The 19,955-nt window shown below is 50.2% G+C and overlaps 1 protein-coding gene across 1 annotated transcript in view; it reads right to left on the bottom strand.

Moving 5' to 3' along the window:
* The window catches only part of DPYSL4 (dihydropyrimidinase like 4), an 81,762-nt gene that overhangs the window by 34,786 nt on the left and 27,021 nt on the right, over positions 1-19,955 (bottom strand). The window contains exons 3-12 of the mRNA XM_074297200.1: positions 18,220-18,404; positions 15,425-15,589; positions 13,902-13,963; positions 13,713-13,793; positions 11,291-11,359; positions 10,570-10,690; positions 7,276-7,432; positions 6,584-6,725; positions 5,765-5,935; positions 664-843 (exon numbers count right to left, since the gene is read on the bottom strand). Of these exons, the coding sequence (XP_074153301.1) occupies positions 664-843; positions 5,765-5,935; positions 6,584-6,725; positions 7,276-7,432; positions 10,570-10,690; positions 11,291-11,359; positions 13,713-13,793; positions 13,902-13,963; positions 15,425-15,589; positions 18,220-18,404 (1,333 nt within the window). The remainder of the gene's footprint in view (positions 1-663; positions 844-5,764; positions 5,936-6,583; positions 6,726-7,275; positions 7,433-10,569; positions 10,691-11,290; positions 11,360-13,712; positions 13,794-13,901; positions 13,964-15,424; positions 15,590-18,219; positions 18,405-19,955) is intronic.

Raw genomic sequence — 19,955 nt, 5'->3', positions numbered from 1 at the left:
CTGTCTGTCTCTGTCTCTCTCTCCCTCTTCTGTCTCTGTCTGTCTCTCTCTGTCTTTGTCTCTCTGTCTTTGTCTTTCTTTCTCTCTCTCACACTCTCTCTCTTTCTTTCTGTCTCTCTCTTTCTGTTTTTTTTCTGTTTCTCCCCTGACTCTGTCCTCCCTCTCTCCTCGTTCTTCTATCTGTGTCTCTGTCTCTTGTCTCTCCTTCCTGCTATTTCTCCCTGCCATGCTTGCTCCTTTCCTTGGCCTTGCCCTTAACTGTGCCCTCTCTTTCAGGTGCATGGGCTCTGGGAGACGGCTGCTCACTGCAGGTCTCTCCTCCCAAGTGCTAACCACTTTGGGTGCCCTGGGGGTGGCAGGTGGTGCTTTTCCCTCTTACTGAAGCAGGTAATGAGCTTTGTCCCACAGCTTCCCCCCATGCCCCTGAGCCTCTGAGACACCCCTGGTCCCAGGTTCTGGGCCTCGCATTGGATTGGGCAGTTCCCTAAGCAGGAGAGCGGCCACGAAGAATCCAGCAATGCTGGCTGCCCCTCCAGAGGCTCCTTGCCACCTTGGCCTGATGCCCTGCTAGTGAGCTTGTCCCTTTTTGCCCCCTCGTGCCCCCCTTCCGCCCCAATGACAGACCCAGCCAGGCTCCCTGAGTGAGGGCCAAGGCGGTCTTACCCTGTTTCTCGCTTTGATCCGTTTATAGACAAAGTCCGGGAAGGTTTTCCGAGGAACAAAGCGCCCCGATCCTGGCGTGACAAATAGATTTCCATCTTCTAGCACGATTCTCCCTTGGCTGATGACCACAGTGGGGGCCCCTCGGCACTCGGTTCCCTCAAAGATGTTGTACTCCACATTCTGGGGAGAAAAGCCCGGGGGGTGAGTTCGGGAGCCAGGAGCTGTTCAGCTTTTTAGAATGTATGGAGTTGACAAATAGCAGTGATTATGATGATGATTTTGTGGTTGTTCAGTCATGTCCGACTTTTCATGAGTCCATTTGGGGTGTTCCTGGCAAAGATTCTGGAGAGGTTTGCCATTTCCTTCTCCAGCTCATTTTTACAGATGAGGAAATTGAGGCACACAGCTAGTAAATGTCTAAGGCTGAATTTAGGAAAGTTTCCTATCTCCTGACCCAGGGATAGGCTCCTGTCCCTGCTTGGCTGCTTCCCTCTGAGCCACCTCCTGGTCTCTTTGGGGCATTTTTAAAGTGTTTCATTGATTCCAGTTAAGTTCATTTTGCAATTCAAACCAGCAGAAAAGGGATCCCCTCTTGCTACTGGGGCCTGGGGTGCCCTGAGAGTGAAAGGGCCGGGACATCCCTCCCTGCTCCCTGAGGGGCCTACTCCGGTGCTTGTCTGCTTGCTGGGGACCTGTTGGCTGGGCACGGAGGAAGCTCAGTAGCTGCTGAGGAGCCTGTCAACTCTCACCAAATGGCAGCTGCTCCCACCCAAGACCAGGCAGGGGCCTCTGCTGGGGCGGGCATCTGAACACTGGTTCTTGGTCCTGAGTGCTGGGGACAGCCTGGAGCAGCCAGACAGGTGTAGACAGCAGGGACAGGCAACGATGCAAGCATGGTGGGCGCTGGGACTCGGGCCCAGATTGGATTCAGTCAGCTACTAAATAGGTCACCTGAGGCAAATGCATTTCACTGTTCCCTTGTTATGGGACAGAACTTGAAACAAGGTACTTAGTTCACACATTAGTTCACACATTCACACCTTTAGAGAGCACATATAAAGAGGAGTTCACAAGCCCACTGGAGGACAAGCCCACTCTTGGACTTCGGGAGATTCACAAGTCAGAAACTCACAAGCCCACTCTCTGGGAGGAGTCAAGATTCATTCTATCTTCCACCTTTGTGCTGGCCGGAGACATTGGGAAGACGAGAAGATGAAGCTGGCTGAAGGGTGAAGGACAAACTTTTGGATTCAGAGACATTCGGAGAGAGCTCTTAGAACCAAGGAGAGAGATGGGCCTCTACTAAAGCTAACTGGGCTCCAGGAAAAGAGACAAGACTTTGAAAGAGAAAGTAAAGGATTTGGACTCTTAACTCCTGGCTTCATTTGGAGTGATTATTAAACTGAACTGAAACGAAGGCTGCCTCCAGAAGCTCCCCAAGAAACTTGTACCCAGAGAACGATTATAATTTAGAGAAGAGAACATTACATTTTGGCGCCCAACGTGGGGCCAAGAACCTTCATCTGTGACCCAGAAGTTAGGGTGAGTACAACAAGTACACTTTGCTAAAGAGCAAAAGTAGAATTTTAGCTGAAATGGGACAGATGTTTAGAAAACAGTTCAAGGAAAACTTGGTCAGACTGATAAAAAATCAAGGTTTAATTGTAACCTGGGAGGAGATCACTGAACTTTTAAAAACTGTACAGTACACATACATCTCCTTGGTTCTCTAAGGAAAAAGAATTGAATCCAGATGAATGGAAATTAGTAGGAGAACAACTAGATGAATACTACAATTCCAATCCAAACTTAATTTCCAAAGATACACTTCATACATATGATTTAATACAAGTGGCTTTAAGAAATTATATAAGTTTTAGATTAAGGAAAAAGAAGAAAGAGCAGGAGGGGGAGGTGCCAACTAAACTAGGTGAAAAGGATGAAGAATCAGATAAGAATGGAGTTAAGGAACATTTTCTATCCTCCAACTGATCTCCCTTAATTAACCCTTCATGGGTGGAGGGAGAAGGAAGAGGGGGAGAGGCAGTAACACAGACAGAACCACCTATTAAGCAGCCTATGACAAGGTTACAAAAGGCATTGGTTAAGTCAAAAAATGAAGGACAGGATGTATCTGATTTTATAAATGCATACTCTGTGATTGAAGAGCTTGACTCTTCAGGTCAAAAGAGGAGAAGATACACTCCTTTTGATCTGGAAAAAATTAAGGATTTGAAAAAACGTTGCACTCTTTATGGGGCTACATCATCTTATGTTAAGATGTTACTAGATAATTTGGCATATGAAATCTTAACCCTTAGTGATTGGAAATCCATAGCAAGGCCATGTTTAGAACCTGGACAAAACTTGTTGTGGCTTTTGGAGTATCATGAATTATGTAGGATTCAAGCCCAACACAACAGGCAAACAGGAGTTAATGTACAAATCACTTTTGACCAACTAGCAGGTAAAGGTCAGTGTGTAGAGAATTCACAACAGATTGATTATCCCATAATAGTGTATGAGCAAATTTCTAAGGCTACAATAAAAGCTTGGGGTTACCTCCCCAGACAAAAAGATTGAGGGGAACTTCACAAAAATAGAGCAAGGTCCCAATGAACCCTTTGTGAATTTTGTGGGACATCTGCAAACTGCTGTCACAAGAACTATTGGAGAAAATGCAGCTACAGAAATAATGACCAGACATCTGGCTAAGGAAAATGCCAATGATGTTTGCAGAAGAATTATATGGGTTCTACACAAAGATGCTCCTTTAGAGGAGATCATAATACACTGTGCCATAGTGGACACAAATGCTTATTATACCCAGACCATACTGAACATGGAAAGACAGGGGCCCTCTTGGCAAGGGACTTCTAGAGAGAGTTGTCAATGTTTTTAGTGTGGAAAAATAGGACATCTTAGAGCTCAGTGCAGATATGGAGATAGAGTGAGAAGACAGGCTGAGAGAAGACCTAAAACCCTATGTCCAAAATGTCACAAGGGTTTCCACTGGGCCTCAGAATGTAGAGTGACCCAGGGAAATGAGAGGCAGGGCCCAATACCAAGATATCAATCAAAAAACATGTGGGACATGATGGCAGCTGAGTTTATACCCAGAGAGTCTTTAGAAGATCAGGACGCTTATGTGATCTATCAGCCAAAAATAAATCCTAATAGCAGAAAGGGATTACATGATCAACCAACAGAAAAGCAATCAGATAGCAAAAAGGGATTACAACTGGGGAGAATACAGGCTTTTTTAACCCAACAGGGCAGTGTCCAGTGCAACCAGCTCCAATGCAACTGACAGGTAATGAGGAGAAATCCCAAAAGTGGTAAATAGAAGGGACTAGATAGGTTAACTGCCTGGGAGAGAGGGTTTGCTTGTATTCCTGCAGATGGAGAAGGAAACAGATGGGTGGCAACAAGCACCTGGAGAGAGACAGAAGAAGAGAAAAATCTGGAAACAAAGGAGAAGATCTAAGAAACATCTGACACTGAAAGAGCATGGCTGATAATGTGACTATTGCAGTACTTGAAAACCAGCAGGAATTATTGGATTCCTGGCACAATGGATACCTTTTGCACTATTTCTAGGACTTATGGACATGTATAATTTCCTCATGTTGATTAATGTTATTTGTTATATCACGTCTGGCCTGTATTATGTTACTATGTGCTTATGTAATTTATGTGTAATACCTCCCATATTGATGAATTTATGTATACCTGTTTCAAGTGAGCCCCTTTAGAAACCTGCTAATCTGACTTGATTTCCCATTTCCTTTGGTGTTTTCATCTCCCTTCCTGAGAAGTCAGGGAGGGTGTGACCACCTCCTTTTTTATGGTGTTTTCACTTCTTTTTTGAGCAGTCAGGGAAGGCGTGATCACCTTCTTTTTGGAAGGCTGACTGGAAACCTTTGGATTTGGAGACATTTGGAGGGAGCTCTTGGAACCAAGGAGAGAGATAGGCCTCTATTAAAGCTAACTGGGCCCCAGGAAAAGAGACAAGACTTTGAAAAAGAAAGTAAAGGATTTGGACTCAACTCCTGGATTCATTCAGGGTGATTATTTTATTTTTATTTTTTTTCCCCCCTGAGGCTGGGGTTAAGTGACTTGCCCAGGGTCAACCAGCTAGGAAGTGTGAAGTGTCTGAGACCAGATTTGAACTCGGTTCCTCCTGAATTCAAGGCTGGTGCTCTATCCCCTGCGCCCCCTAGCTGCCCTACTCAGGTGATTATTAAACTGAATTGAAACTAAGGCTACCTCCAGAAGCTCCCCAAGAAACCTGCTCCCAGAGAACAATTATAATTTAGAGAAGAGAACATTACATTCCCTGACTCAGTTGGGGCAGCCTTGAAGGTCTCATCTCCACATCTGTGCCCCCCACCCTTCCTGAAGTGGGATTTCTAGGTTCACATCAATAGGCAATTATCAAGATCTAGAGCACAATGCTCTCTGACCCAGGAGGCAAGCTGAGGGAAGGGAGATAATGGGAGGAGCCAGGGGCTGGGCTCACAAGCACCCATTGTGGATGCCAAGGCAGTTCCTCTGGAGGGGCACCTCCTCCTCCTGTTTCTGCTGCCACTATTATTGTTGCTATTATTACTAGTACTACACCTTCCACTACTACTATTATTACCACTACACCACTATCACTACCATAACTACTATTACCATTACTATTGTTGCTGCTGCTGTTACCATCATCCCACCCCGACCTCTTTTCCTCCTCTTTTTCTTCCTCCTCCTCCTCCTCCTCCTGCTCTTCCTCCTCCTCCTCCTGCTCTTCCTCCTCCTCCTCCTGCTCTTCCTCCTCCTCCTCCTCCTCTCCCTATCTTTATGGGGACTTGGAGCCGTCTGATGAGCAGCTTGGGCAGTCCATCTTTGCCTCCGTGGATCAGAGGCACTGAGGGATGAATGGCCGTGTATCTGCCTTGTTTCATGGGCAGGGGTCCAGGCCAGGATGCCCCCCCCAAAGCCAAGCAGTGCCGGCTCCTCAGTGCACCCCAACAGTGCCCTCCAGCATTTCTAATCTTCCAGCGGCTGCAGCAGGCAGTGAGGTGGGGGGGCAGGGGCAGGACTGAGCGGTTCTTACCAGATGGTGGCTCTTGGCGGAGATGACACTGGCAGCTTTGGGGTTCCATATGACGAGGTCTGCGTCCGACCCCACGGCTACCCGTCCCTTCCGAGGATATAAATTAAAGATCTTGGCGGCGTTCGTGCTGGTCACAGCCACAAAGTCATTCTCGTCCATCTTTCCTGAGGCCTGAAAACCAAGAATAGACTTTCTAAGGGCAGAAAGTCACCAGCTGAGTCTGTCCCAGGCTGGTCGAGTGACCCTTTCTACAAGGCGTAGTGGAGCAGACTTCCTGCCTTGCTCCTCGCTCTTGGCCATGCCGGAAGTCAGAGGGCAGCGGTGAGAGGCCGGCCCCGCTCTGGCAGGAGGGAGTATTGGGGCCGGAATGGTCTAGACACCCAGCCCACAGCTGCCTGCTGGCTTCAGGGAGACTCAGTAATCACTTCAAAATCGACAATCAAATCCATGGTTGGGCTGTAGATCTTTTGTATCTCACACTTTTCAGTCAATGTGGGGGGATCTCCCTGTGTGAGCCCATGGGCAGCCTGGGCACTGAGAGGTTTGGCCATTGGTCCTTGGCCACCCAGCAAAGGCAGGAGCTGAACAGAAGGTGGGAACACTGCCCTGGGTCCCACCCTGGCTCAACAGCCAAGCTATTGGCTGCGGGACCACATGTGGAACGTGCTTCCGTGTGTGCAACGAGCCAAGAAAGGCGGCTCTGGAATGGGTGCCCCCCCCAGCTGCCCCCAGCAGCGCCATCCTCTGGCCAGGTCCCTCAGGGCCTGTGTCCCAGCAGGGCTATCGGAGGGGCTGGGCCCTCCCCATGCGGATACCTACCACGCATTTCTCCCAAACAATCGTCATTCTCTCCTCAATCCCATTTGTGCCTTCGGGAATCAGTGTGAAGTTGTCCTTGCCGACGGCTTTCTGAGCCGTGGAAAAGGTGCAGTGGGCACTGCCAACGGCCTGCAGGTCCCCACTGGAAGAGAAGGAGCGGCAGTGGTTAAGGGTTCCTCCCCAAGGCTGGCCTTTGGGTGTGTATTGGGCGGGCTCCCTGATTGGAAAGGAGAGATTTCGAGCCCTGCTCCTGCCTCTGCTCCTATTCTTTGTGTAAAGGACTTGACAGCTCCAGGTCTGGGGTTCCCCTTTGGTAAAATGAGGGTTAAGGTCTCGACCAGCACAGAGCTTGGGGAAGAGGGCGGGACGTTTGTCACTAAGGATGTTCCCCACAAGGCCACCTGACTTATTTCAGTCCTAGACACAGGAAAGTCCAAGCTAAGGAAAGTATCAGCTTCTCCCATGGCCTTGGCACTGGGCAATGCTGAGTGGGCACAGTGCAGCACCGGGGTACCACCAGGACGATGTTCGTGTCTGTGGCTCTCACCACAGTCTGCAGAAGCACCCATTCTTGGGCACATGAGCGCTTCTAAATCTGGGGGTGACGAAATGGGCAAAGATGTGGAGAGAGGCAAATGTCTGATGAACACAAGGACTCGGTCCCCGGGAGACCCTAGCACGTAGCCCCTTACCTTGCAAGCAGAGATGAGAGGTGGTCGGGAGTCATTGGGTCCGGGCTTATTGGGGGGGAGGTGACAAAGGCTGCAGCTTTGGCCCAGTTCTTACTCCAGTAGTGGGAGCCATCAGTGCCCAGGCCAGCAGCGAGGGGCTCTCCATACACAACAGTCCCTAAAAGGAGGCGGGAGTTTGCCTTCAGGCCAGATGCAAAGTTTTCCAAAGGAGCTGAGCAAGGGGGGAGCTGGGGCGGGCAATGTCCAAACACAACCAGAGTTGACTGGCTAGCGGACACCAGTTCCAAAGAACCTGCTCCTCCAGCCTGGCTGTCTTCGACCAGTCTCATTCCTAGGAAACTGACTGGGATGAGACGCAGGTCTCCGAGCCTCCCACCCACCCAAGCATGAGCGCACCTGAGCTCGGCTGCTATTTAGGGAAAGGACCAACCCTCAGGGAGTTGAACCCCAAGGCTAGGAGATGGGGAGTTACACATGGCTGAAAAACCAAAGAAATGCGCTTGTCGTCCCCCCCCACTTCCCCAAAGCAGCTCATGTCAGGCCAGCCCCCGTCCTCTTCAGACGAGTCGCTAAAATCTAGCTGTGGCCAACAGGGTACAGACAATGAGGGTCACGTGGCCAGGTCCAGAAAGAGTCAGAGCTCGTACTGGGAGGGATCTCCTCGTCTACCCCTTCACATGAGAGGAAGCAGGTCTACAAAGCGGAAGGGATTTGCTACAAGTCACACAGACAAGACGGACCCAAAGGGATTTATCCTCCTTTCCGCTGTCCACGTAACCCCTCAGATTTACCCGGGGCAGCAGCGGAAGAGATGGCTAAGCCTCCAGACTAATGTTCAGCACTACGTCTGGCCCCATCTGTTTTTTTTTTTGTTTGTTTGTTTTTTTTCTTTTTGTGAGGCTGGGGTTAAGTGACTTGCTCAGGGTCACACAGCTAGGAAGTGTCTGTGTCAGATTTGAACTCGGGTCCTCCTGAATTCAAGGCTGGTGCTCTATCCACTGCGCCCCCTAGCGGCCCCCGATCTATTTTTAAAAAGATCTGGACAGGAGAGAACCTGGAGGGAAATCTTTATCGAAGGTGTTGGGGGAGGACCTGTGATTTCACGAAGTCCTGGTGTGTAACCTCAGCCACCGAAGCGGCGCAGCTGCTCCTCTATGAGCTCTCGTCCTACGTCGCCACCTGGGGCACTCACTTGGGTAACTTGCCCACAGTTAGGATCTGTTCGAGGGAGGACGTGGGAATGCTGGATCCTGAATCCAGTTCTCGCTTTAGGATGTCTGGCTCCCTCTCCCAGTGAAAGTCTCAGCCTTGGCTTTGGAAAAGCCAAATACAGGACAGGGAAGGCGGGCTAGGGGTAGTTTGAATGAGATCTGGGGGTTTTGGAGGACCACAAGTGGGTCAGTAAAAAGAGGGGATCTAGAGGTTGGGAAGGAGAGCTCTTGATGGAGGGCTGCATTGAGCGGGGTCTAGCATCAGAGAATGCTAGGGGGGCCGAGCTCTACCTTGGACAGCTCGCACCTGGAGTGCTGTGCTCAGGGCTGGGCGCCACAAATCGGAAGGGACACTGATGATTCGACCAGCGTCTAGGGAAAGGCGTTATGAGGCAATGATTTGGGGGGATCAGGAAAGGAAAAGCTTCCCCTTGGCAACTTCCATTGGAAGCCCTCGCACCAAGGTTCTCCAAGCACAGGTTGAACGGCAACTTTGGTGTGGTGAGGACCATCCTTATTCAAGCTTGGCTTGAAATCTGGAGGATCTGGGAAGCCGAGAAAGCTCTCGGGGCTGTCCCACAGATGCCACCAGGAGCCGGGGGGACATTGTGGCAACCCGATTCCAGGAAACTCTGATGCCAAGTGAATAAAGGGTGGAGGGGGGTTTTCAGTCAGAAATCCTGCCTCTCCACTCACTCCCTTGTAATTTTGGGCAGATCTCAACTCCCTGGGTCTCAGTTTCCTCCACAGTGATAGAGTTTTGGGGATCAAAATGGCCTCTGGAAAAACTGGATAAATTCAGTGTGTTTTTTCTCTTGGACTCAGCCAAATCCTCAGGCTCCGGGTCCCACTGTCTCCTTTGCTGGCCCTCCTCTCCATGCACCCCTAACCATGGGGCCCTCAGGGCTCTCTCTTGGGTCCTCGTCTCCAGATATATTAGCTCGTCAGTTCCCATGGATTTAATCACCCTATCCCTCCCCAAATTCTCTCCTGACCTTCAATCTCACTTTCCCAACAGTGTTCTGGAGCTCTCAAACTGGAAGTCCGGTAGACATCGTAAACTCAAATCAGAACCAGATTTATTTTTACTCCTAAACTCCCCCCACTGACTTCCATTACTCCAGAGGGCCCACCCTTTTCTCAGTCTCATGGGTTACAACCTCGAGTCATCCTGAATTCCTCTCTATCTCCCCCCATAACCCTCACTTTTCTAATCCAAGGCTCACCGATATCACCTCTGCGACATCTCTGGAACACGCGCCCTTCTCGCTCATGACTGCCCCAATTGCCTTTCACCTGGACCACTGTAATAGGCTGTGGGTGGGTCTGCCCTCCTCCATCGGCCACTAAAGCAACTTTCTTAGAGCCAATACGCTCCAATCATATCATCTGCCTGCTCAACAAACTTCAGTGGCTCCCTACGACCTCCAGGAGCAAATAGAAAATGCCTTCAAAGTCTTCATAACCTGGCTGCCTTGTCCCTTTCTAATTCCTTTAGACCTTGCTCCTGATACATACTGTCATCCAGTGATAATGGCCTGCTGGCAGTTCCACAAATGAACTCCATCTCAAAGCTCTGGACATGATCCTGGTCATCCCCCATGCCAGGAGTGCTCTCCCTGCTCCATTCCAACTAGTGACCTCTCCAGGTTTAAATCAACTGAAATAACACTTTCTACAGGAAGCCTGCCCCAATCCCTGTTGATTCCAGTGCCTTCCCTCCACTTCTTTACCCTGCATATAGCCTGCTTTTTACATATTTGTACGTTGTCTTCTCCATTGGATTATAAACTCTTCAGGGACAGGGATTGTCTTTGCCTTTTGGTATCCCCATCCCTTAGCACAGTGCCCGGCACATAGGTGTTTAACAAATGTTTAGTGATTGATTGTTTGAGTTCCTTTCGATATAACAGATTTCCAGTATGGTTGGAGAAGAGATCTGTCTGTAGATTGTGTCCTTTGGGACAATGAGCGGCTAATGGACAGAAAGCCTAGGATTATTTGGTCTGGTCCTTGTGGAGACAGAACTGCAAGCAATGTCCTTGGGCAGCTGGAAAAGAGATCTAGAGATCCTAGTCCTTACCCTTGCGCCTAGCGTGAGCGATTGTATCTGCTGCTCCTTTGCTCATCACTTTGGTGACGTAGAGGGGACAATTGGCCTGCTTGGCAATGGTGATTGCTCGGTACACAGCCTCTGCCTCCACCTGGTCAAAGGAGGGAGATGGAGATAGAGAGAGAGGGGAGAGGAGGAGGAAAAGGTAAGGGAGAGAGAGAGATCACTTCCAGTACCCTTCTGGCTGCTCAGGGCTCTCTGCACACCAACCCTCTCCTACCATGGAGATTATAGTGAGAGAAATGTGTGGCTGCTCCGGCAAACTGGCTGGAGGAAGGAAGGGAAGAGTTTTACGCATCTCATTCCCCACTTGGCTTCTGAAGCCCTGCAATTTAGGGTGATTGAGACTTCTGGGTACGTGAGACTCAGGATTGTTGTTGGAAGGCTCTGAATCGGGGTAGAAATGCTCTGTTTCTGGCTAGGCCCCAAATCAATCCAACATAGGCAGCCAGGGACTGGTGAAGAAGAAAATCTGGAATGGTGGGGTTTGTGGCTGGGGCTGCTGAGGATAGACTACTGATGTCCCAGGGACAAAGAGATCCCAAGGCATCTTTTGGGATGTCTTGGCTATGGAGATACGAGCAAATGCTAGTCCCATGTCAGATTAATGAAAGGAGATGAGTGCCAGAGCCCTAAGGGAAGGCACTGGTATTGGCACTTAGCCAGATGGACACAGGAAGACATCTCTTACCTCCTCAGGGTGGCTAAGAACATGGCCCTCTGGTCCAGTGATCCCAAGTTCCAACAATCGTTTCTGTTCCTAAATCAGCCAGAAAGAAACAGCAAAGTCTGTCTTTTAAATCATCAGAAATCTCTGCATGGTATCTGAGTTCTGAAGAGGTCAGTGACTGCACTGAGTGAATCGGTCTTTGCTATTCCAAAAAATGACTATTGGAGTGTTTGCCATTTTGCTAATGAGTTTGAAAACATTTCATTATGGCCATTGGATGACCTGGATGACAAAGAAATAGATAATAAAGAGAGTCATTAACTATTATATCATGGGTAGTTCCTTTTTAATCAAGGCAAACTATAGAACTCTTTTCCCCTATTTCCAGGAAACTCAAAGCCAAATTCAGCACCCACAGAGTGACTATCCCCAGCTTCCCACTAGTATCTCTTCCTCTTTTAATGGACTTCTGTCTTAATTGCAATTATCTTGTTAATTCTGGTTCATTTTCTAAGTTATCTTAAGTTCATTCTGGACCTAGATAGGAATGTGAATCAGTCAAAAGAATAAATAGGACTTCAAAGGAGTAGTTGAGAGAACGCTGTGTCTGGAGGCAGAAGAAGACCTACATTTATATCCTGAGTCAGTTCTTTGCTAGCTGAATGACTTTGAGTAATCACTTCACTGCTCTGGAATCAGTTTTTCCATCTGACAAATGGGAGAGGAATTGGAATAGTTGGTTTTAAAAATCTCTTCCCAAATCTAAAATCTCTGATGCTAAAGGAGTGTGCCATCACATAACACACATCTGCAAAAATGACCTTTGGAAAAATCTGAGGGCAGGAGGACACCAGTAACAACTCATTGTGTTGGTGTCTTATCACACAGTAAATGGGTTTGCACTTTCACAAAAGTGACTTTGCTTTCATCCTCCCAGCAGACAGGATTCTGTCACCAAAGTGGGTGGGCAAGGAGCAGCATTTTCTCCCAGTGAAGTCACTGAAGCACAAAGACATGTAGTCAGTCCCAGGTCACACAGCTGATTAGCCAGGAAGAGAACTCAGTTTTCCAAAAGCTCAGCCCTCTGCTACGTCCCTAAGGCATGCAATCAAGGATCATAACACTTCTCATTTATCTGTGCTTTGTTCATTAGAAAGTTACTAGGCCCTTTTCTTGTACCAACCCTAGGTAGAAAGCAGTGCAATGATAATTCTTACAAATGAGGAAGCTCATTTCCTCACAAAGTGATTTCTTAAGGTCACCCAGCATATATAGAGACTGGAACCCAGGTTTCTAGTTTCCAAGTCCAATGTTCTTTCTACTTTACCATGCTCAAGCATCAGTACCTACAGACCCCACTGACAAAATTTTAATAATCATTTCCCTGGGCTAGGCACAGACTTGATCCCATCACCTCATGGAATACATCTTCTTAGAGCTCCAGTAACCAAAAGGGCAGTTTCATTTGGCTGTAAGTAACTAAGGACATGTGTAGTGTTGCCCCCTGGGAACCATTCTTAGAAGGTTCATGGGTGTTGAGAAGGGCAGATGGGGGCAGGGCTCTATGCACTGACATCTCAGCCACCATGATGCAGAACTAAGCTGAAAGTTCTGTGCGATGAACTATAGTCCAGGACACAGGAGATATACATTGTTCTATGGAGCCCCAAGCCCAGGAGATGTTCCAGCCATCATTGGAGCTATCCTGGCATTATCTAAATGTCAGGACTTGCCAGGTTGAGGGACTGACACAACAAGGACAGACTTGAACTCGGGTCTTCCTGTCAGGAGCCTCTGATGCCAGGCTCCAGAGAGTGGGATACTTATTATTCTATAGCACTTTGAGCACTAGAGAGCAACTCTGTGCCAGGTTTCAGCCCTTCCTAATGCTCCTTCAGATTCAAACTCTCCCTTGAGCCACATTTCTGAGAAGGTTTCCGTTCCTAACAGTTCTATTTTCCTTTCTCTGCCCTCTCCTCAGCAAGCATAAAAAAGTCCCAGTTTATTCCTCAAAGCCCCAGAAATTGCAGGAAGTCTGGCGCTGTCCATGGTTCTAGAGCAGCCTCACTAAGGGTAGGATTCCCTCTGGACTTGTCCCAAGGAGAGAAAAGGATCTGCCTCCTGTTTGTTGTGACCTCCGTGGTCTGACTTTTCATGACCTCATTTGGGGCTTTCTGGCAAAACACTGGAGGGATTGGCCATTTCCTTCTCTGGCTCATTTTATAAATGAAGAAACTGCAGCACAGAATAAGTGACTTATCACACAGTTTAGGAGCCAAGAGAGGTATGTACTCAACAAAACCTTAGGGGAAAATGTGAAAAGTGTCAGTCCCCTGGTAATGGGCTCACACAAACACAAAGCTCTTGTGTTTTTGTCCTTAATCTGTCAGGCCAATTTATCATGTGTGTATTTGACCATAAGTTCCTCTAAATGAAACGATACCTCATCAATAATATCTCCATTTTCGGCATGAACTTGTGCGATGGCTCCCAGTTCTCGGATGGTGCTGAAAATTTCATACATCTGGTAAGGAAAAAAAGAACACAGTATGTTCTTACACACGAAGATCTCACCCATAAATATCTTAAGAACATTTTTCCTTTGCCAAGTTCTATTTTAAGTGAAAGTTACCTGGCCATCAGTACACTGGTATTTGTCTTTGTAGGCCATGAAAACTTGGAAGGAGTTCACACCTGAAAATGACACAGAAAGAACCAGTCATTTCATGTCTTTACTAGGTTGAGGAGATACTTGTTAGTGACGGCCGATTAGCTTGCTTTCAAACAAAGCCTGTGCCAGACAAAGCTCAGCGTAGGGGAGCTCTGAGGCCTATGCCTAACCACCAAGTGAACTCACCATAGGTGGGGATGTTCATTCAATTTTGGCTTGAAAACCTCCCAGAACTTTGAAGGTGTCCCAAGGGGACGGCTCTGAGCTCTCCTGAGGTGAGATACCTTTGAAAGAGTCTCACGGGGACAGCTTTGAGCTCTCCTGGGGTGAGATACCTTCGAAAGAGTCTCATGGGGACAGCTCTGAGCTCTCCTGGAATGTCTCCTGACATCCAAGCTAGAGCTTTTTCACATGCTTCTCCTTGTTCTGCTATTGGAGACTAAGCAGAACAAGGTTAATCTCTCTTCCACATGATTTTCCCTCCACCAGCTCCATTTCTTTGGCAGGGGCTCAGTTCACACCCAGCCTAAGCATGAAAGTGACCAGAGCAGTTTTTTCCAGTCTTGAAATCCGAGCTGGAGATGAGTCCCATTTCATCAGTATCATCCGTGGGATCCCATCTTGCACCCCCCCATATCCTCCACTCCTCACAGGCACCAAACTGCAGGGGCTGCAGCAGGGACGCCGGGGGGATTTCCTCCTCCTCTGAACTCTAAGCCTGAATGCTGCTGGAAGGCTGTTTAGTGAGTTCTACTTTGGGCTTTCTGCTTGCCTTCCAGTTGCTCTGCCTCATTTCTTAGGGGCGCAAGCAAGACACATGAGCCAGCCTTGGTTTTTTTGCCTGGCTGTGGATGGCCCTTTTTAGCACACCAGCCCCTTGTGAACACTCTTGGCTTGTGTTTCGGTGAATTGAAGTGGACACTATGGCTGGAAAGCAACATTCATTTTGTGGGGGAAGGGCTCTTTGGATCTCAGCTCTCATGATGCTGATCTCTTTACTAGTTTCGACAGGGCCGTAGTTGAACAAGAGCAAACTCACCTTCAGTCAGTCTCACTCGCTCTCAAAGGCAAGGAGCAGGGGCTTCCATGGGGATCGTGATTTATCCTGATCTCTTGCATGGGCCCTGAATTTTCCTGACTTGCTATCGCTGCACTAAGGATCATCCCATTAAGTTCTGAAGTTGTGCTGCTGTTCTTGCATTCCTGACCTTGCTGTGCACACCAGGTAGGAGAACAACATTAAGAAACCCAAACCACCTAACTCATGATACAGTGTTAGTGACTGATAGAGCCAAGCTCTATTTCTCCTCCAGCTAACACATCTCACTGTAGTACTTGGGCCCAGAGACGTGGTCAGTGTGTAACCGTGGGGTACCAGGCACGGACAGTAACCCCATTCTGGGCTGTGCCCTGAGATTCAGAGGAGGCGACCGGCCTGTCCCACCCCAAGGCACTGACCCTGACCATGAACCTGACCTCCTCACCTTTGTCTTTCACCAAGGCCTCCAGCTCCTCCCTGAGACTCTCATGCCAGCGGGTGATGTCGATGTGCAGGGAGTAATCGCAGCACGATTTGCCGTCGGCAGCTTCTCGCCACTGGTCATAGGCAGTGAGCAGGTTCACCCCAGGTTCAGGGAGCACGTGGTCCACTGAAGGAGAAAAAAACCCAGTGGCTGTCAGCCTCAGGCCTTCCCTGTCCCAGCTGGGGCTAGGGCCCCAGTGTGTCTACTGCTGGATCAGCCAGCTCCTGAGAGGAGGCTGAAGGGGCTAATGGAGCTCTAACGGGGCTCTGGGGCGAGGGATGGTCTGCCTCATGGCCAGGAAGCCACATGGTTTGAAGCTCACCAGAAGCAGTGAGCTGAGTGTGTGCTTCAGGGTATGCTCATTTCCCCCCCAATTTTTCACCTGTTGCTTAATTTTCACGACTAATTCCTTAAGGGCCTAATCCTGGAAGGACTAAGAGAGGTGGCAAGTCTGCAGCAGAAACGCAAGTGTTTGCTACATCTCTGCAGGTGAAATGTTCAATGCTCCACAGCAGAGCGAGCTTCCATCCAGGAACCCTTTGGAGAAGGGACGGACCTTTATCCTCTCCCTGCTTTGGGGTGGGACTGACTCTCTGGCCCTCAGGAGAGACGGAGTTCAAGTTCGCCTCCATTGTCCATCTTTGTAAAGGTAACGGGAATAGATTGTCCTGTGACAATCATGGGGGGAGGAGGGGACGTCTCAGTCTTTGCTGGCAAGAGTCTCGCCAACACAACCTCCTGAATAGGCTGACCTACATCTGTCAGAAGGCCATCTACTTGAGAGCCAGAAGCGGCTGAGGAACAGTCAACATGGCGTTTGCTGACCGGCAACTCCAGGGGAAATGCCGGGAGCAGAACAGAAGTCTGTATACAACACTTGTAGATCTAACCAAAGGCTTTGGCCCCATCCATATGAGAACCACCAGCTACAGCAAATGGCAAAGTTCTGGATGCTGTGGGTAAGTCCGCTTACCTTGGCAGCCTACTTTCCAGAGATGTCCACACTGATAACGAGATGGACACTCACGTTGCCAGAGCTAGCTCAGTGGTTGGGGGCTCCGAAGGAAAGTGTGGGAGAGGAGAGGGATTAGACGGACTACCAGACTGGAGGTCTACAGGGCCCTTGGGTTGATCCCTTTGGTGTATGACTGGGAAACCTGGAGAATGTACCAGCGCCATGGCAGGAAACTGAATGGCTTCCATTAGGGCGTCTCAGGAAGAGTCTGAAGATCCCCTGGCGGGATGGAACATGGACACTGAGGTCCTTTCTCAAACCAAACTGCCCAGAATTCCAACCCTCCTGCAGAGAGCACGACGCCGTCAGGTGGCCATGTTGTTGGAATGCCAAATGTACAGTTGCCAAAAAGATTATTTTACGGAGAACTCACACAGGGCAAGCGCTCACAAGTTGGTCAGAAAAAGTGATATTCTCAAGGTCTCTCTTAAGAACTTTAAAATTGATTGTGTGACATGGGAGACCCTGGATAGGACCACCCAGCATGGCGTGCCCTCATCAGAGAGGATGCCGTGCTCTATAAGCTGAGCCGAATCGAGTTAGCCCAAAAGAAACATGAGATGTGCAAAGTTAGAGAAGCCCCTCCAAAATGTTCCCAGGGACTATTTGTGTCCAGCCTGTAGCATTCCAAGCTTGGTCTGACCAGCCATAGTTGGACACACTGGAACTGGACTCTAGCATATATCATTTTGATTCTCTTTGAGGACAAAAGACAACAACCATTGCCCATTAACCAATCTCTTATTTCACAGATGAGGAAACTGAGGCTTGAGATCACACAGTCACTAAGCGGTAGGACATAGTACAATTTTTGAAGAAGAAAAGGGAAAGTGGGCCGGAAACGTGTCTTCCTTGGAGCCACTGGCTCACAAGGTGGACTTGGGGGTCGTGGTCTTCCTGGCTAGTCGTTTCTATTGAGTATGAATTGGCTGCATTGTCTGAGGTGCAAAAACAAACATGGGCAAACTCTGAGCCCAAAGAGCTGATTTTCTCTCTGCAAGTAAGGCACGCCGACTCCACAGGGAAGCAGCCCAGAGCGGGTCAAGGAAGGAAAAGCAAGAGTGATTCAGGTGTCCCAAAAGGTTTGCAGGGAGGTGGCCCCTGCGCTTGGGTAGGAAGGAAGCTAACCAAGGTCTCCAGGAAGGGCAGGAGACATGAGGAGGGGGCTATCCGGGCCATCTGGGCAAAGGCAGAGGGATGGGAGACAGAAGGACAGAGGCGGGAAGGAGATGGGAGGGGTCAATCTCCCTGGAACACAGAAAGGGGAGTGAGAAAGAAGCCTGAAACATGCAAAGTGCAGTCCCACGGGGGCACCTCTGAAACCAAGGATGCCCCTGGTAGGTGATGGGGAACAGCTTTTCCGTGGAAGAATGTGAGCAACAGCTGGAATAGTCTATGGCTTAGGAAGACTGATTTGGAGGAGGGTGATTTGGGCTGGGGGGCAAGTCTGAGGGCTAGTATTGGGGTCTACAACTAGCCCAGATGAGGGCGAGCAGAGCCCATGTGAGCAGAGGTCAGCAGGTAAGTGAGTCTAGGTGCCTGGATTTGGGAGGAGACAGAAAAGAGGGAGTTGAGGATGACTGCAAGGGTGAGTCCCCGGCACATGGAAGACCTGTGCGGCCCCCGGCCCCCCGACTCTCCAGAAATGAAGCCGTTCATGGAGGGGTGAGGGTACGAGGAGCAGCCCACAGAGCAGAATGGGAGGACTCAAGGTAAGCACCCCGCACACAGGCACACTTACAGATCATCGTGGTTCCTCCGGCTAGGGCGGCCTTGGTGCCGTGATGGAAATCATCGGCAGAGCTCATTCCCATGAAGGAGACCTGCAGCCGCGTGTGGACGTCGATTCCGCCGGGCAGGACCAGCAGGCCGTAGGCATCGATGATTTTGATGCCTCCGGGAACAATGAGGTTTTCTCCAATTTGTCTGAAAAGAAAAGGTGAGGACTTCTGATTATAAAGGGTCCGCTGCCAGAGACTCCTGTGGCCATGTGTGAGAGGAGAGCGGTGACGGCGTGTGGGGGTGAGCTCTGGGTCACAGGGAAAGAGCTTGGGGTCTCCAGGAGGCGGTCGGGGCGGGCCCTGAGCATCTGGTCGCACTTTCTCCTCCTCCCCATCCTGCACATCAGGGACCCACGGTTTCCCATCTCCGTGCAAAGCCCTGGCCAGAGAACAAGGAAAATATTCCTAAAGCGCTTTTAAGTTTGCCGAGCTCTTTCTATACATCATTGCATTTGTTCTTCACGAGAAACCTGGGAAGTGCTCTCATTCCCATTTTACAGATGGGCAAGCTGAAGCTAACCAAGGTTAGGTGGCTTGTCCAGCTAGTAGGTGTCTGAACAAGGATTTGGCCATAGTTCTCTGCCCACTCTGCCGAGCTGTCTCAGGCCCTCTGGTCTCTGCCCACTCAGGTCAGGACTCAAACCCTAATCAAAATTCCTTCAGCAAAGCCGCCTTTTCTCCTAGCTTAGGAACCAGTGGGTCATTGCTGGGATTCTTGGGGTGCGGGGTGTTTAGGGAAAACTAGTACCTTTGGTGGGATGGCTGCTTTTCACCTTGGGCATCTACCTGATCCACCTGACACTCACCCGCGGCTCCAAGAAGCTGCAGCACGCTCAGCGGCCACAAACTGGTAAAGCGTTTTGGCAGATGGGCTAAACCAGACTGGGGGGAGCCGAGGGCTCTCAAACCCTTTGGTGAGGTAGGGGGTGTCCACCCCAAGCATGTAAAGCTTCCCCTGGTGGAATGGGTGGAGGAGAACAGTGCCCCGGTGGCCGTGAAGGTGGGGGAAGCGGGTGGAGAGGAGCGCTCAGCACTTAGTCAGACATCCAAGGCCCCAGGGTCATCCACTGCATCTCAGAACTTGACTCTGTCCCACCCCGGACATGGTGGCTCCGGAAGAGAGCCGCCTGGGCTCCTCCCTGTCCCTGGCTCCCTGTCCCTGGGTCCGCCCCCTGGGCTCCTCCCTGTCCCTGGCTCCCTGTCCCTGGGTCCGCCACCTAGGCTCCTCCCTGTCCCTGGCTCCCTGTCCCTGGGTCCGCCGCCTGGGCTCCTCCCTGTCCCTGGCTCCCTGTCCCTGGGTCCGCCGCCTGGGCTCCTCCCTGTCCCTGGCTCCCTGTCCCTGGGTCCGCCGCCTGGGCTCCTCCCTGTCCCTGGCTCCCTGTCCCTGGGTCCGCCGCCTGGGCTCCTCCCTGTCCCTGGGTCCGCCGCCTGGGCTCCTCCCTGTCCCTGGCTCCCTGTCCCTGGGTCCGCCGCCTGGGCTCCTCCCTGTCCCTGGCTCCCTGTCCCTGGGTCCGCCGCCTAGGCTCCTCCCTGTCCCTGGGTCCGCCGCCTGGGCTCCTCCCTGTCCCTGGCTCCCTTGAAGCGTCCAAGCTCCCGCCCTGCTGGCAGCTTTTCTCCCCTCCCTTGGGAAGCCTTTCCTTAATGAGCAAAGCTGGTGCTGGGAGGACAGACACCAAATCCTCAGGGAAGGCTATAA

Source organism: Sminthopsis crassicaudata, chromosome 2, assembly GCF_048593235.1.
Source record: "Sminthopsis crassicaudata isolate SCR6 chromosome 2, ASM4859323v1, whole genome shotgun sequence".
NCBI lineage: Eukaryota > Metazoa > Chordata > Mammalia > Dasyuromorphia > Dasyuridae > Sminthopsis > Sminthopsis crassicaudata.
This window is presented reverse-complemented; position numbering and strand designations above follow the sequence as displayed.